An 18265-nucleotide genomic window follows, 5' to 3' on the forward strand; every position below is an offset into this window, starting at 1 on the left:
AAAAAAAAAAAAAAAAAAAAAAAAAAGGTACCATATGGTGTTACTTAGGGGAAATAAAAGGCAGGGTTGAATCTTCTAGTACTGGTGGTGATATTCTGCCAGAAGTCACGATTAAAGCATCTGCACTTCCACACCCCCACTGATCACCACCCCTATGTCTAGGTTGAAAGATTCCTAATGGTAGGTAGTACCATTAAAAACCCTAAAAAATTATGACTTGCTTCACCCTTTGGTCTTAATACTAATTTTGAAGGATAATAAACAGAAGCCAAGACAACCTGTAAAATACAATGACCCAAACGAGATGTCAGAGCGGATATGTGAACAAGTAATTTACAAGTAAGAGACTGTATCTATTTTCAGACAAATTCCAACTCTCCATTTAAAGAAGTTCACTAAGAAAACATTCAGACCAAGCACAGTAATTCACTGTGGAAGGCCAAGGTGGGAGGACTGCTTAATACCAGGAATTCATGACCAACCTGAGCAACATAGCAAGACCCCATCTCCACAAAATATAAAAAATTAGCCATATGTGGTGGCATGTGACTGCAGTCCTAGCTACTCAGGAGACTGAGGTGCAAAGAGTGCTTGAACCCATGAGTTCAAAGTTACAGTGAGCTATGATTGTACCCAGGCACTCCAGCTTGTCCACAGAGCAAGATCGTATCTGTAAAAGATAAATGAATAAGTCGATAAATAATTTTAAAAAGAAAATATTAATGGGCAAGGTGGCTCACATCTATAATCTCAGCACTTTGGGAGGCTGAGGTAGGGAGATCACGAGGTCAGGAGTTCAAGACCAGCCTGGCCAATATAGTGAAACTCCATCTCTACTAAAAATACAAAAATTAGCCAGGCATGGTGGCACGCACCTGTGGTTCCAGGTACTCGGAAAGCTGAGGCAGGAGAATCACTTGAACCTAGGAAGTGGAGGTTGCAGTGAGCCAAAATTGCACCACTGCAATCCAGTCTGACAGAAAAAGTCAGATTGAGAAGGTATCTTTTTCTTGTACACCCTTTTACATATTTTCTTTTTATTTTTGGTGGGGAGCGCGGGGGGGCACAGTTTTGCTCTTGTCACTCAACTGGAGTGCAATGGCACGATCTTGGCTTACTGCAACTTCCACCTCCTGGGTTCAAGGGATTCTCCTGCCTCAGCCTCCTAAGTAGCTGAGATTATAGGCACCTGCTATGGTGCCTGGCCTTTTTTTGTTTTGTTTTGGAGATGGAGTTTCACTCTTGTTGCCTACAGTGGAGTGTAATGGTGCAATCTTGGCTCACCACAACCTCTGCCTCCTGGGTTCCAAGTTCAGGAGATTCTCCTGTCTCAGCCTCCCAAGCAGCTGGGATTATAGGCATATGCCACCATGCCCAGCTAAATCTGTATTTTTAGTAAAGACGGGGTTTCTCCATGTTGGTCGGACTGGTCTCAAACTTCTGACCTCAGGTGATCCTCCCACCTCGGCCTCCTAAAGTGCTGGGATTGCAGGTGTGAGATACCACGCATGGCCAATTTTTGTATTTTTAGTAGAGACAGGGTTTTGCCACGTTGGCCAGGCTGGTTTTAAATTCTGACCTCAGGTGATCCACCCACCTTGGCCTCCCAAAGTGCTGGGATTATACACATGAGCCACCATGCCCAGCCTCTTTTACATATTTTCAATTTTGAATCATATACATTGCCTATTCAAAAGTACATAAACTTTAAATTGGAAAAAAAGTTCTCTAATTTATGGTAGCAACATAATGTAAAGAGCTACAGTAATGCTAGGGCCCAATACAGACAGGGTTTTGCCATGTTGGCCAGGCTAGTCTCCAACTCCTGACTTCAGGTGATCCATCTGCCTCAGACTCCCAAAGTGCTGGGATTACAGGCTTGAGCCACCGCGCCCGGCCTAGGAGAAAGATTTTGACATCAAGGAAGCATTATAAGACCAGGTGCAGTGGCCCGTATCTGTAACCCCAAAAGTCTGGGAGGCTGAGGTGAGTGGATTGCTTGGGCCCAGGAGTTTGAGACCTGCCTGGTCAACATGGTGAAATCACGTATCTACAAAAAATACAAAAAATTAGCCAGGCATGGCAGTACGTGCCTGTGGTCCCAGCTACTCACGAGGCTGTGGTGGGAGGATCACTTGAGCCCAAGAGGTAGAGGTTATAGTGAGCTGAGATCGAACCACTGCACTCCAGCCTGAGTGAAAGCACGAGACCATCTCAAAAACATTAACAAACACAAAAACTCACTTTTGCTCTTAAAAGTATCCACTGCAGCCGGGCGCGGTGGCTTACACCTGTAATCCTAGCATTTTGGGAGGCTGAGGTCAGGAGTTCAAGACCAGCCTGACCAATATGTTGGGGAAAAAAAAAAAAAGTATCCACTGCAGGCTGGGTATCGTGGTTCACGCCTGTAATCCCAGCACTTTAGTAGGCTGAGGCACGAGGATCAGATGAAGTCAGGAGTTTGAGACCTGCCTGGCCAACATGGTGAAAGCCTGTCTCTACTAAAAATATAAAAATTAGCCAGGCATGGTGGCACGGGCCTGTAATCCCAGTCACTTCACTTGGGAGTCTGGGGCAGGAGAATCACTGGGACCCAGGAGGCAAAGGTTGCAGTGACCTGAGATCACATCACTGTACTCCAGCTTGGGTGACAGAAAAAGATTCTGTCTCAAAAAAAAAAAAAAAAAAAAGTATCCACTGCATAAAATAGAAATCCATGAATCTAAACTGATATGTCTATGTGTATATATATTCAGATATATAATTGAGTAAATAAATGGGGGAGAAGGAAATCTCTTTCTGGCAGCAATGTGTCAACTATAATAAATGCAGAAGGATGACAGAAAATCAACATTTGTCAACCATCATGGTGGTGGCTGACTCAGGAAACAGTTGTCAATGGATATTAAGCCCGGTAGGTGAAGGTCTGATATGAACAGGATATTGACATAATCTCAGAATCCATCTCTCCTCACAGGGCACTGGCCTGTCACAAGGGAAGAAAACAAGGACTCTGTGCTAGAGATTCTTAGAGGACACCAATATATCTGGATGATCAGGGTTATCACCACCAGAAGTAAGACAGTATAGCCATGCACCTCCTTATGCGGTGCACTGTAGAGAGTCCAGCCTAATTTCTGTGGTCTTACTGCCAAAAATGTATGGGCTGGTTGTGATGATAGAGACACAACTCTGTGAACAGACTTGGCACTTAACAAGGATGAGTGGCATGGTATGCAAATTGTATCTCAAAACAGTGGTGTTTATAAAAGTCTCTGACCTGAGTCTGATCATAAAAAAACAGCCTGAGGCCAGGCGCGGTGGCTCAAGCCTGTAATCCCAGCATTTTGGGAGGCCGAGGCGGGTGGATCACGAGGTCAAGAGATCGAGACCATCCTGGTCAACATGGTGAAACCCCGTCTCTACTAAAAATACAAAAAAATTAGCTGGGCATGGTGGTGCGTGCCTGTAATCCCAGCTACTCAGGAGGCTGAGGCAGGAGAATTGCCTGAACCCAGGAGGCGGAGGTTGCGGTGAGCCGAGATCGCGCCATTGCACTCCAGCCTGGGTAACATGAGTGAAACTCTGTCTCAAAAAAAAAAACAAAAAAAAAACAAAAAAAAAAAACAAAAAAAAAAAAACCAGCCTGGGTAGCCGGGTGCCAAGGCTCATGCCTGTAATCCCAGCACTTTGGGAGGCTAATGCAGGTGGATCACGAGGTCAGGAGTTCGAGACTAGCCTGACCAACACGGTGAAACTCCATCTCTACTAAAACTACAAAAATTAGCTGGGTGTGGTAGCACGCGCCTGTAATCCCAGCTACTCAGGAGACTGAGGCAGGAGAATTGCTTGAACCCAGGAGGTGGAGGTTGCAGTGAACCAAGATCATGCCACTGCATTCCAGCCTGGATGACAGAGCAAAACTCTGTCTCAAAAAAGAAAAAAAAAGAAAGCCTGGGCAACACAGGGAGAACTCATCTCTATGGAAAAATAAAAAAAAATACAAAAAAAAAATTAGCCAATTAGTCAGATGTGGTGGTGCATGCCATCAGTCCCAGCTATTTGGGAGGCTATGGCAGGAGGATTGCTTGAACCTATGAAGTCAAGGCTGCAGTCAGCTATTATAGCGTGATTGCACTCCAGCGTGAGTGACAGAGCAAGATCCCATCTCAAATAAAAAAAAAAAAAAGGAAAAAGAAAACAACATTAACTAAATACAGGTTGAGAATTACCACAGTGAAAGGCCTATATTCTTTTTTTTTTGAGAAAGGATCTCACTCTGTTGCCCAGGCTGAAGTGCAGTGGCACGATCTCCAATCACTGCAACCTCCGCCTCCTGAGTAGCTGGGACTACAGGCATGTGCCACCATGCATAACTAAGTTTTATATTTTTAGTAAAGACGGGGTTTCACCATGTTGGCCTGGCTGGTCTCAAATTCCTGACCTCAGGTGATCCACCCTCTTCGGCCTCCCAGAGTGCTGGGATTACAGGTGCGAGCCACCACGCACGGCCAATATTGTTGTATGAATCTAATACTACTTGTGTAGTGGTATGATATTAATTTATGATGGATTATAAGAATCTATTCTGTAATCTCTGCAACTATTACAAATATAAAAGGATTTAGCTTACAAGCCAAAAGAGCAGAAAACATTTGACCTAAAAAAGGCAAGCACACAGAAATAAAGCCTACAGAGCATATTTCTTTTGGAGAAGGAGAACAATATTAAGAACCTAGCAATTAAGTGAACACAAGCAGTTGTCTACTTTGCTTAAATAACAATCTACATTATTTACAAATGCAAATTTTTGTCAAAGTCTAAAATGTTGCTGGGTACAGTGGGTCACGCCTATAGTCCCAGCACTTTGAGAGGTCAAACTGGGAGGACTGCTCGAGACTAGGAGTTCAAGCTCAGCCCGGGTAAGAAAGTGAGATCCTGTCTACCAAAACAAAAAAGGACAAAAAAAGGAAATTTGCCACCTCTCTCAAAATCAGAGAACATGAGCATTATTAGTCATCTTAAAAAAGTGCAGGAGATTCCACCTTGATCCTTCTCATGCTACTTAGGAAAATTTAGATTAGCTTCTGGTAGGGCAGTATCTCTGAAAGGAGGGGAGGGAACGAGGGAATCTTATCATTAGTGCAGCATGGCCAGTCATGACCAAATGCAGTCTGATCCTTACCTGCCCTGCTCCAAAAGGACAATATCCTTCCACCCCATTTTGGAGAGGTGATAGGCCACGGATGTGCCCATGATTCCACCCCCACAGATGACCACCTGTGCCTGGGTGGGCAGGGCCACGGAACGTGCCTCGGCAGCTGACGTGCTGCTTCTTGCAGAGGACCAGTTCTGCCATCCTGGGCTGGTTCTTTGTCTTCCAACAACTGACAGCAACCGGCAGAACATCACTTCTCTCAGCAACTAGCAGATCTCAGGAATTCAAACTAGACAGAGAAACCAAACATATTTCAGGCCATTCAACTCAGTGTTCGAGACTAATGAGAAAAGGATTTGACAAAGAACAGTAGTCATTCATTCAACAAATATATGAGGGCATACTGAGTTTCATTCTGCTAGCAGTGAACAAGAATGGGGAAGTCCCTATCTTTACGAAATTGACATTTGAGAGTTTGCATATGTGAACAAGGAGAGGGTCAATCACACAAGTAAATAAAACTGATGTGATAGAATAACTAGGGGCATATTTAAAATGGAATGGTCAGGAACAGCCTCCAAGAAACTGACATTTAAAAACAGACCTGAAGGATAGGGAACCAGTTACACATGTGCAAAGGCCTTGAGGTAAGACTGACCAAGAACAAAAAGGAGGTCAGCATGTACACAACATGGGGCACAAGGGACAAAATCTAAGACAACACTGGAGAGGCAGGCAGAAATCAATCACACAGAGTCCTTGGTTGCCATCAACAGGAGCTGGAATTTTATTCTAAGTACAAAGGAGAATCACTAACACAGGGGAATGAAATGATCGGGGATGTTCTTCGTTTTTTTTTTGGTGGGAGTGGGGGAGGGATTTTTTTTTTTAAAGGTCAGTCTGGCTCCATGGTGGAGAGTGGATGGTAGAATTACAAGAAAAACAGAGTTGACCTCCTGGGCTCAAGTGGCCCTCCCACCTGGGTCTCCCAAAGCGTTGAGGTTATAGGCGTCAACCTCTGCACTTGGCCAAGGCAGGGTTTTAACAAACTTACTCTAACAGCAAAACAGATGACTATTCAAGTTTCAAGAAACTGAATAAAGAAAGACCTACTGGCTGTCCATGCAGTCATTTGTACAGGAAGATGAGGACTCTGAGATGAGAGGTGGCAGACCGGGGGGCCTCAGGGCAGCTCACTGCTAGTCATCTCACCGCCTCCACTGCCAGCCACAGGACCCACAGATGCTCCCCAATCAATCCAAATTGTCTAAGGCCAAGGTCTCTCAGAGGACTCTCAGGATTGCAACCAATGCAAACATAGACTGTGTCCAGGCAGATATCCCGTCCAACTGGAGACAAATAATCTTGGCCAACTTGTGGTTGCTACCATGCCTCTCATCCCTCGTCCCTGTTAAGCTCTGTCTCAAGATAAAGCCTTCTCTACCCGGCTAGTCTTTCCATAATCTCATCTCCACATGACCAATTTATTTCCCTCACCCAAGCTCTCTTTGCTTTCCTCCCGCTCAAGCCCCTCTACTGCACCCTCTAGAATACCTTTCCCAAAGGTAAACCACCACCCCTTTGCTGACATTCTCTCTACCCTCTGTCCCAACGGCAATGCAGCTTTCCTGGGGAACTGCCGCTGCCAAATGGCAAACCCTGTCCCATTGACTTTGCTGTCATCCTCCTGGCTTCTGACCCGTTACCACTTGGTTATACTTGAAAACTGCCCTGCTCCTTGGTGGCTTAGGCTAACACATGGTAAGCCACAGGCAGACCTCTGCTTGTACTGTTTCCAAACCCAGCTGCTCCTCTCTCAGCCTTCAGTCTCATCTTCTTTCTTCCCTCATTCTAAGCAGAAAGCCTGTCTCATCTCATTCCCTGAAACCCTTTCCACAGACCCACTTGCATCTGCAATCATCTGTTCCTTCCTTTATAAAACAGAATGTTAATCTCCCCAAGTGCCCTGGATCCCACTTCCTCCTATTCTCTTGCCCCTAGCTCCATCAACTGCTGTCTCTCTTTCATGGACCTGCAATGTTTCCCTCCCTTTTTGTTTCTTTTCCTCTGCATTTAAAAAAAAAATTTTTTTTTTTTTGAGATGGAGTCTCACTCTGTTGCCCAGACTGGAGTGCAATGGCACAATCCTGGCTCACTGCGATGTCCGCTCCCAGGTTCAAGCAATTAACCTGCCTCAGCCTCGAGTAGCTGGGATTACAGGTGTGCGCCACCACACCCAGCTAATTTTTGTGTTTTTAGAGATGGGGTTTCACCACGTTGATCAGGCTGGTCTCAAACTCCTGACCTCAGGAGATCCACTCACCTCGAGCATCCCAAAGTGCTGGGATTACAGGCGTGAGCCACCAAGCCTGGCCTCAGTGACTGTCTGATGCCCTCAGGAAAAAGGCAAAATTCTTTTACTATCAATTGCAACATCCTTCACAATCTGGTTCTTATCTGTGGTCTCACTTCTCCTCTCCTCTGATCAAGCCAGACTGAACAACCTGTAATCCCTCAAAGGTATCAGGTAAGGCGTGAATGTTCTATTCAGCTCTGGGTTCTGTGCATGCTGTTCCCTCCTGGCATGGTTCCTGCCACCCCTCCCCCAAATACAGGTAATCTCCTCAGGTTGCAGCCTCTTTGACATCTTATCTGACACACTCACTCTCCTACCCCAACACTTGGTTAGGCGACTCTTCTATGCTTTCCTATAACAAACTGCACTTCTCCCAGGACAGAATTTACCACGCTGCACAATGGTCTGTCTGCCAATCAGAGAAGCAACACGCCAACACAGCAGGGAATCCAGGCTTTGTGTGTGGAGAGGACTGGGTCTGAAAACATTCCCCACCTCTCACCAGCTGTATGACTTTCAGCAAGTTACTAAATCTCTATTGTTTGAGGTTCTTTTTTTTTTGAGATGGAGTCTTGCTCTGTCACCAGGCTGGAGTGCAGTGTGAGATCTCAGCTCACTGCAACCTCCACCTCCCGGGTTCAAGTGATTCCCCTACCTCAGCCTCCCGAGTAGCTGGGACTACAGGTGCACGCCACCATGATCGGCTAATTTTTGTATGTTTTAAGTAGAGACGGGGTTTCACCATGTTTGCCAGGCTGGTCTTGAATTCTTGAGCTTGTTATCCACCTACTTCGGCCTCCCAAAGTGCTGGAATTATAGGTGTGAGCCACTGCACCCAGCCTGAGGTCCTCACCTGTAACATGGGCTAGGAACACCTACCTCACATGGTTGCCGCAAAGACTAAATCAGATAATGCAGGAAGAACATGGTACAGGCACCTAAGAAGCACTCAGTGAGTGGTAGTTATTCTTTATTTTATTTTTTGAGATGGAGTCTTGTTCTGTCGCCAGACTGGAGTGCAGTGGCACGATCTTGGCTCACTGCAACCTCCATCTCCTGGGTTGAACCAATTCCGCTGCCTCAGCCTCCTGAGTAGCTGGGACTACAGGCACATGCCACCTCATCTGGCATTATTTTTTTGTATTTTAGTAGAGACATGGTTTCACCATGGCCAGGATGGTCTCGATCTCCTGACCTCATGATTTGCCCACCTTGGCCTCCCAAAGGGCTGGGATTGTAAGCATGAGCCACCACACCCTGCCTGTTTATTACTTTTTAAGATGAGGTCTCACTCTGTCACCCAGGCTGGAGTGCAGTGCCATGATCATGGAACACTGCAGTCTCAACCACCCAGGCTCAAACGATCCTCCCACCTCAGCCTCCAGAATAACTGGGACCACAGGTGTGCACCACCACGCCCAGCTAATTTTTAAATTATGAATATTCGTAGAGATGAGGGACTCACTTCCTTGCCCAGGTGGATCTTAAGCTCCTGACCTCAAGTGATCTGCCCACCTTGGCCTCCCAAAGTGCTGGAATTACAGGTATGAGCTACCACGCCTGACCTATTATTTTCCTATTATAATGGAACTAAGAGTAGAAACCTTTTAAATTGCTCAATTTTCCTAGCATTCCACACAGGAACCTAGGAAATATTCTCTGTTCATGAATGAGAACAGAGAACAAAGAAGATGGGGGAAAAACATCAACGATCACTCAGAGATCTCAAAGGTAGGCCCCCAGATTTGAGGGAATATCTAAATACCTGAGAGAATTATTTTTATTTTTGTTTATTTCTTTTGAGACAGTCTCTCGCTCTGCAGCCCAGACTGGAGTGCAGTGGCATGATCTCGGCTCACTGCAACCTCTACCTCCCCGGTTCAAGCGAGTCTCCTGCCTCAGGCTCCCAAGTAGCTGGAATTACAGGCATGTGCCCACCATGCCCAACTAATTTTTTTGTATTTTTAGTTGAGACAGGGTTTCACCATGCTGGCCTGGCTGGTCTTGAACTCCTCACCTCAGGTGATCCACCCACTTCGGCCTCCCCAAAGTGCTTACAGGCATGAGCCACCATGTCCAGCCATTTGTAAAGCTAATATTTTAAAAAGGAGTTACAATGCACCACATACTGCCTATGTACATGACTAATTTAATCTTCACAACCCTGTGCGGGAGACACTACCCTTTCTATCCTACACTTGAAGAAACAGTCACAGGTAAGAGGAAGTGGCTCACCCAAGGTCCTACCAAACTGTTGGGTAGCAGAACTCTGCCAATCTGGCACTAGCAGCCTGTTATTTAATCATGACTCCATGCTACCTTCCAAATAAAAGCAGATGGTAAGGAAAGGACAGCTGTGAGGACTGAAGCATTAGGGACATCCCCCTAACAGGAAAAAGAGAACTGCAAAGGTGGCAGAAGAAACACAGTAACAGATGAGTTTTAAGATGGAATTTTTAAAAACTTTAGGTCAAGTGCGGTGGCTCATATCTGTAATCCCAGTATTTTGGGAGGCCGAGATGGGTGGATCACTTGAGGTCAGCAGTTCAAGACCAGCCTGGCCAACATGGCAAAATCCTTTCTCTACTAAAAACACAAATACTAGCTGGGCATGGTGGCATGTGCCTGTAATCTCAGCTACTCAGGAGGCTGAGATGGGAGAATCACTGGAGCCTGGGAGGCAGAGGTTGCAGTGAGCAGAGATCACGCCAGTGCACTCAACCCTAGGCAACAGAGCAAGAGTCTGTCTTAAAAAAAAACAAACAAACAACAAAAAAAAAAAACAACACTTTAAAATCCCACGGTGGGCCAGCTGGTGTCTCATGCCTGCAATCCTAGATCCTAGTGCTTTTAGAAGCCAAGGTGGGAGGACCACTTGAGCCCAGTAGCCAGCAACATGGCAATATCCTCTCTGTAGGATTATAGGCACAAAAATTAAAAAAGAAAAAAATCAGCTGGGTGTGGTGGTACGTGCCTGTAGTTCCAGCTACTCAGAAGGCTGAGGCAGGAAGGCAACTTGAGTCCAGAAGGCAGAGGCTGCAGTGAGACATGATTGCACCACCACACTTCAGCTTGGGTGACAGGGTGAGACCCTGTCTCAACAAACAAAAATAAACATTTTTTTAAAAAGCCCAGGGTACAAGGTGGCTCACATCTATAATCCCAGCACTTTGGGAGGCTGAGGCAGATGGATCGCCTGAGCTCAAAAGTTTGTGAGCAGCCTGGAGACATATGATGAACCCCATCTTTACCAAAAATACAAAGATTTAGCTGGGTATGGTGGCATGCACCTGTGGTTTCAGCTACTCAGGAGGCTGAGGTAGGAGGATCACTTGAGCCTGGGAGGCAGAGATTACAGTGAGCCGAGATTATGCTACTGCACTCCTGCTTGGGTGACAAGAGTTAGAATCAGCCTTTAAAAAAAAAACAAAAAAAAAAAACAGCTACTCAGGAGGCTGAGGCAGGAGAATTGCCTGAACCCAGGAGGCAGAGGTTGTGGTGAGCCGAGATCGCGCCATTGCACTCCTGCCTGGGTAACATGAGTGAAACTCCGTCTCAAAAACAAACAAACAAACAAACAAACAAACAAACGGCCAGGTGCAATGGCTCACACCTGTAATCCCAGCACTTTGGAAGGCCAAGGCAGGTGAATTACCTGAGGTCGGGAGTTCAAGACCAGCCTGGGCAATATGGTGAAATCCAGTCTCTACTAAAAACACAAACGTCAGCCAGGCTTGGTGGCTTGTGCCGGTAGTCCCAGCTACTCATGAGGCTGAGACAGGAGAATTGCTTCAACCCAGGAGGTGGAGGTTGCAGTGAGCTGAGTCACACCATTGCATTCCAGCCTAGGCAACAGAGCCAGACTCTATCTCAAAAAAAAAAAAAAAAAAAAAAAAAAGGAAAGAAAGAAAAAAGAAAAGAAAAAAATCCCAGGATGCTAGGCACCAAAAAAGAATTTCTGACATCGTGTTCATTATGACCTTCACAAGAGTGAAGTGGTGACGACGGCATGAGGGCAGAGGAAAAGTAGGGCTTAAGATAAACGAAGGAAATTAAGGCACCAGGGTCTAGCGCCTTTGTTGCCAAACATAAGCCTAGTAGGGCTGGCAGCAAAACCAAAGCAAAGCTTGACAGCAAAGGAGGTAAAGATAGGAGAGAAGAAACTGAAGATGTCAAAGACAGAAATAAAGCACATCATCTGCTTTAAAACAAATATTTTTTAAAAGTTCTGGAAAATGACGTTATAATATTCTCTGCTAAGAAGAATAAATTCTGCTAAACAACCATAAGACTAGGGCTGGCTCTACTCAGACCTGCTTATTCCAACAAGATCAAGGTGCTAGCTCTAACTTCCAGTTGCCCCTCTGTATGGCTTCAGCATTGTGCACAGTGGACTGACGGTTACAAGGAAGACTGGATGAACATGAGTGGGCTCACACAAAGTTTCCCACACTTGCCTCAGCAAAAGAACCACCTGGGACACTTGTTTAAAAATGACAGACTCCAGAGGGTGCAGTGGCTTACACCTGTAGTCCCAGCACTTTGGGAGACTAAGGTGGCCCGATCACAAGGTCAGGAGTTAGAGACCAGCCGGGCCAATATGGTGAAACCCTGTCTCTATTAAAAATAGAAAAATTGGCCGGGCGCGGTGGCTCAAGCCTGTAATCCCAGCACTTTGGGAGGCAGAGGCGGGTGGATCACGAGGTCAAAAGATCGAGACCATCCTGGTCAACATGGTGAAACCCCGTCTCTACTAAAAATACAAAAAATTAGCTGGGCATGGTGGTGCGTGCCTGTAATCCCAACTACTCAGGAGGCTGAGGCAGGAGAATTGCCTGAACCCAGGAGGCGGAGGTTGCGGTGAGCCGAGATCGCGCCATTGCACTCCAGCCTTGGTAACATGAGTGAAACTCTGTCTCAAAAAAAAAAAAAAAAAAAAAAAAAAAAATAGAAAAATTAGCCGGGCGTGGGGGCGGGTATCTGTAGTCCCAGCTTCTCGGGAGGCGGAGGCAGAAGAATTCTTGAACCTGGGAGGCGGAGGTTGTAGTGAGCTGAGATCATGCCACTGCACTCCAGCCTGGAGACAGAGTGAGACTCTACACTCCAGCATGGGCAACAGAGCGAGAATCCGTCTCAAAAACAAACAAACAAACAAAAAAAACCACGACGAATTCCCAGGGTCCATCTCTGCGGATTCTAATCCTGCCACTCCAGGGAGCTGTATTTTTCAACAAGTGAACCAGATGATCACGCGAGTTTAAGAAATTAACACAAGTGGCCGGGTGCGATGGCTCATGCCTGTAATCCCACCACTTTGGGAGGCCAAGGAGGGCAGATCACGAGGCCAAGAGATCAAGACCATCCTGGCCACTATAGTGAAACCTCGTCTCTACTAAATACAAAAATTCGCTGGGTGTGGTGGTGCGCGCCTGTAGTCCCAGCCACTCGGGAGGCTGCAGCAGGAGAATTGCTTGAATTCGGGAGGCAGAGGTTGCAGTGAGACGAGATGGCGCCATTGCACTCCAACCTGGCGCGAGGCGACAGAGCAAGACTCTGTCTCAAAAAAATAAAAGAAAAAGAGGAGGAGGAAGAGGAGGAAGAAGAAAGAAGAAAAAAAGAAGAAATAATTAACACAAGTCCCTGTCACTGGAAAGGCACACCCGTAGGGCTGGCTCCTCCTCCACCCACCCCCCTCATTCCCGTACATTATGTTTACATGCACGTGAGAAATGGGCTTGGAGAATCTTGATTCAAATCCTAGTATCACACATCGGCCCCCAAAGGTCAAACATTAACAAGGAAGCTCACTGCCCTGGCCCAGACTTTTCTAGGTGACTTCTTCCTCCCGACTCTGCAGCAGTCTTACTAGTTATGAAGCACAAGCGGACCGCACGTCTCAACGCGGGAAAACAGTTCCACCTGCAGGGACGTAGGACCGGGTTGAACGAGCTGGAGTTGCGCCGCAGGGGTGTGCAACCCCGTGAAGGGGGAGCCCGAGGCGCAGTCACCTCCGCCACCCTGGCATCCGGGCTGAGATGGCAGGTGCCTGGAGGAGCGGTGCGCAGGCCCTGGGTAAGCCGAGGACACGAGCCAAGGCACGAACAGACAACCTTCCGGGCAACGAGTCCTGGCGCCTGGACGCGCCTTCGTGAGAGGCCAGGGGGAACCGACTGGAAGCGGGGGCTAGCGGAGACCACCCCCGGGCAAAACCAAAGGAGAAAGAGGGGAACCTGGGGGTCCCGGGGCGCTCAGGCACGCGCAGACGGGGAAACCAGAGTCGCCCCGCAGCTGTCTCCTTACCTCACTGGCCCCCACGGGCTCCGCGCTTAGCAACAGCCCGGCGGGAGCTAGGCGCCAGCCACAACGGTTGCCGGGAGTCGCCTCGGGCCGGAAAGCGGAGATCAAGGTTGGGAAAGGGGCGGGGCGAATTGAGCAAAAAGTTCCGGGGAAGCCGAGACCGCGACCTTCCGCGCTTTACGGCCCGCGGGCAAGGGTACGGCCAGCGCGTGACCTCAGCCGCGCACGAGCGCGCCGTGACGTCACATCGGAGCCCCGCTCTTGCCACGTGGGCTTGTTTGGGTCTCGCGAGGCACCGCCCCCGGGGCCTCTTTGCCCTCCTCAGAGGCGGGTTGTGGAGGCCTTGAACTCCGAGGGCTGTTTTAGAACCCGGGCCTCGGACCTGCGTGGTTTCTGCACGTGGAAGCGGAACGTCTGAGATGGCCGCAAGCCCCGTGGAGTGTGGGGGGCGCGGGGGTTCTTTCTTCCCTCCAGGCCTGTGCCAAGGCTTGTCCCACACCCAGTGGGTCCGCGTCCTAAGCCACATCCAGTCCGAGGGGAAAAGACTTCCCATTTCCCTGGGGAGCGCTGCTCTGGGAAGTGGTTCAGGGCTTTCTTGGGCAAGGCTCTCGCGGAGCAGATCGGAAATCCATTCTGATGGTCACCCCCCACCTCGGAGGCCAGACTAGCGGACCGGACTTCCCAGCCCTATCTTAATCCTCACAGCTTCTCAGCTTGGCTCAGCTCAGAGAAAGAGGAATCATTCACTCAAACCTCAGAGAAGATTCCACCTACCCCTTCCTCACCATCACATCAGCCTTTTCTTTTTCTTTTTTGAGACGGAGTTTTGCTCTTGTTGCCCATGCTGGAGTGCAGTGGCGAGATCTCGGCTCACTGCAATCTCTGCCTCCTAGGTTAAGAGATCCTCCTGCCTCAGCTTCTCGAGTAGCTGGGATTACAGGCATGCGCCGCCACGCTCGGCTACTTTTGTATTTTTAGTAGCGACGGGGATTCTCCATGTTGGTCAGGCTGGGCTCGAACTCCCAACCTCAGGTGATCTGCCCGCCTCGGCTTCCCAAAGTGCTGGGATTACAGGTGCGAGCCACCGTGCCCGGCCCACATCAGCCTTCTTTCCTTCCAGAACTCATCACTATCTCAAAAATATAAGTTTGTTGACTGCCTTTACCACTGGTGTTACACAGTCTCTGTCGACAGAACCTTAGTCTTATGTACAGCTATCTTCTCAGCACCCAGAACAGTGCCTGGCACGACAGCCACTAAATACTATATGGATAAGGGTCTCATGGTGCAGCCACCATTGCATCTTGGACCCCCACTATCCAGGTCCCGTTTGTTGGATTCAATACTGTCTCACCGCACAGCCAATCTTGTGTTTTATTAATTTTTTTCTTTTTGAGATGGAGTCTCCCTCTGTTGTCCAGGCTGGAGTGCAGTGGCATGATTTTGGCTCACTGCAACCTCTGCCTCCTGGGTTCAAGCGATTCTCTTGCCTCAGCCTCCCGAGTAGCTGGGACTAGAAGCGCATGCCACCACACCCGGCTAATTTTTTGTATTTTTAGTAGAGATGGGCTTTCACCATGTTAGCCAGGATGGTCTCGATCTCCTGACCTTGTGATCCACTTGACTCGGCTTCCCAAAGTTCTGGATTTACAGGCGTGAGCCACTGGCACCTGGCTGTTTTATTAATTTTTTTAAATAATTTTTTTTTTAGAGATGGGATCTCACTATGTTGCCCAGGCAAGTCCTGAACTCCTGCCCTCAAGTGATCCATATCAACCTCCCAAAGTGCTGGGATTACAGATGTGAGCCACTTTGCCTGCCCCAATCTTGTGTTTTTTTGCAGGTCACCTATGTTTTATTGCGGGGCACTGGGCATGATGATGGGATCCAGCAGTGTGGAAGAAAGAGGGGGTTTCTGCTCTTAGGGAGTGGCAGTCAAGTTCCAGGGACCCCTCTGTCACCAGACCAGGCCACAGCCTACCTAGTTTATATCCCACTTGCCAGTCAACTCACACAAAGACAGCCCAGATGAGGTCTGACTGCCAAAGGACTGAAACTATGCGATAGGCTCCTGTACTAGATACTTTTATATTTTAGCTAAGATTTAATCTTGGGGACACCTACCTGCCTAATAAAAGAGAAAAGGCTGACTGATTTGAGGCATTCTCTGGGAAGGATTTCCTGATGCCCAGATGTGGCAATTTCATGTAAAATATCATAGGTTTTCTTCATGAACCATTTAATTCAAGCCATTTCCAAGCACATTAATTTGGGAGAAACCTGGTTGTCTACAGGAGATGGTGGATGAAATAAAGAGATACTTGATGTGTTGATTTCCTTCTGTTTACATGCAGTAAGTATCGAACAAATGGTATAGATCTGTCCCTGATTTCCTTCTCCATCACCGTGATTGGCCTCCACTGGAGGTCTGGCCAGGTGTGGTGGCTCACGCCTGTAATCCCAGCACTTTGGGAGGCAAAGGTGGGAGGATCCCTTGAGCCCAAGAGTTTGAGACCACCTTGGACAATATAGTGAGATCCCATCTCCTTTTTAAAAAAATCAGTGGCTGGGCGCAGTGGCTCAGGTCTGTAATCCCAGCACTTTGGGAGGCCGAGGTGGGCAGATCATGAGGTCAAGAGATTGAGACCATCCCGGCCAACATGGTGAAACCCCATCTCTATTGAAAATACAAAAATTGGCCGGGCGCGGTGGCTCAAGCCTGTAATCCCAGCACTTTGGGAGGCCGAGGCGGGTGGATCACGAGGTCAAGAGATCGAGACCATCCTGGTCAACACGGTGAAACCCCATCTCTACTAAAAATACAAAAAATTAGCTGGGCATGGTGGCGCATGCCTGTAATCCCAGCTACTCAGGAGGCTGAGGCAGGAGAATTGCTTGAACCTGGGAGGCGGAGGTTGCAGTGAGCCGAGATTGTGCCACTGCACTCCAGCCTGGTGCCTGAGTAAGACTCTGTCTCAAAAAAAAAAAAAAAATTAGTTAAAGAATAAATAGGCTGGGCGTGGTGTCTCATGCCTGTAATCCCAGCACTTTGGGAGACCGAGGCAGGTGGATCACCTGACGTCAGGTGTTCAAGACCAGCCTGACCAATATGGTGAAACCCCATCTCTACTAAAAATACAAAAATTAGCTAGGCGTGGTGGCACACGCTTGTAATCCTAGCTACTTGGGAGGCTGAGACAGGAGAATTGCTTGAACCTGGGAGGCAGAGGTTGCAGTAAGCCGAGGTTGTGCCATTGCACTCCAGCCTGGGCAGCAGAGCAAGACTCCGTCTCAAAAAAAAAAAAAAAGTAAGTAAATAAATAATAAAATCTTAAGTTCTAAGGCCATTTGTATTGTCAATAATGGGTCTTGCCCTTTCTAGGTTCTTTTAACCACTGATGTACTATTCTTCAAGGGGGTTAAGTGTTTTATTTTATTTTTTTGAGATGGAGTCTCACTCTGTTGCCAAGCACCAGGCTGGAGTGCAGTGGCACAATCTCGGCTCACTGCAACCTCCGCCTCCCAGGTTCAAGTGATTCTCCTGCCTCAGCCTCCCCAGTAGCTGGGACCACAGGCGCCTGCCACCACACCTGGCTAATTTTTGTATTGTTAGTAGAGTTGGGGTTTCACTATGTTGGCCAAGCTGGTCTCAAACTCCGGACTTTGTGATCTGCTTGCCTCAGCCTCCCAAAGTGCTGGGATTACAGGCGTGAGCCACCATGCCCAGCCAGAGTGTTTTCATTTTTGTTGTTGTTGTTGTTCTACACCCCCTGCTTCTTTTATTTTTATTTTTTGAGATTGGCTCTCACTCTGTCCCCCAGGCTAGAGTGCAGTGGTGTGATCACGGCTTACTGAAGCATTGACTTCCTGGGCTTTCGTGATTCTCCCACCTTAGCCTCCTGAGTAGCCGAGACTGCAGGCATGTGCCACCACCTCCAGCTAACTTTTCTATTTTTTCGTAGAGATGGGGTTTCGCTATCTTGCTCAGCTGGCAGGCTGGCATCAAACTCCTGAGCTCAAGAGATCCACCTGCCTTGGGCCCCCAAAGTGCTGGCATTAGAGACATGAGCTACCATGCCCTGCCCTAAATAGATGTTTTAATTACCCTTGTCAAGTCCTCTTGTGAAATCTTCATCTGCAGTGACTTGGCAAATGTGTTTGCCACCACACAGAATAAACTGTACAGACAACAATTTGACATTTCTGTATTAGTACAGTGTAAGAATGAATTTTGATCTGAGGTCCCTAAGATGCAGGTATTTGTCTTACCTCCCTGCAGCACCGCCACGGCTATGGGGAAGGTCTCCCTCCTCCCTCTGAACTTTTTTTTTTTTTTTTTTTTCCCATTTATTTATTTTATTGCATTTTAGGCTTTGGGGTACATGTGAACAACATGCAAAATTGTTGCATAGGTACACACGTGGCAGTGTGATTTGCTGCCTTCCTCCCCATCT

At 47.7% G+C, this 18265-nt stretch overlaps 1 protein-coding gene across 3 annotated transcripts in view; it reads right to left on the minus strand.

Moving 5' to 3' along the window:
• The window catches only part of PDPR (pyruvate dehydrogenase phosphatase regulatory subunit), a 54767-nt gene extending 40236 nt beyond the window's left edge, over positions 1-14531 (minus strand). The window contains exons 1-2 of one of the 3 annotated variants that reach the window (XM_032283868.1): positions 13815-14531; positions 5186-5447 (exon numbers count right to left, since the gene is read on the minus strand). In XM_032283868.1, the coding sequence (XP_032139759.1) occupies positions 5186-5409 (224 nt within the window). In that variant the 5' untranslated portion in view covers positions 5410-5447; positions 13815-14531. The remainder of the gene's footprint in view (positions 1-5185; positions 5448-13814) is intronic. The other 2 variants (XM_032283866.1, XM_032283870.1) reach the window with 2 other exon arrangements.
• Positions 14532-18265: the final 3734 nt, after the last annotated feature.

This window comes from Sapajus apella, unplaced genomic scaffold (assembly GCF_009761245.1).
Source record: "Sapajus apella isolate SASKATOON/1434 unplaced genomic scaffold, GSC_monkey_1.0 scaffold15, whole genome shotgun sequence".
Lineage (NCBI taxonomy): Eukaryota > Metazoa > Chordata > Mammalia > Primates > Cebidae > Sapajus > Sapajus apella.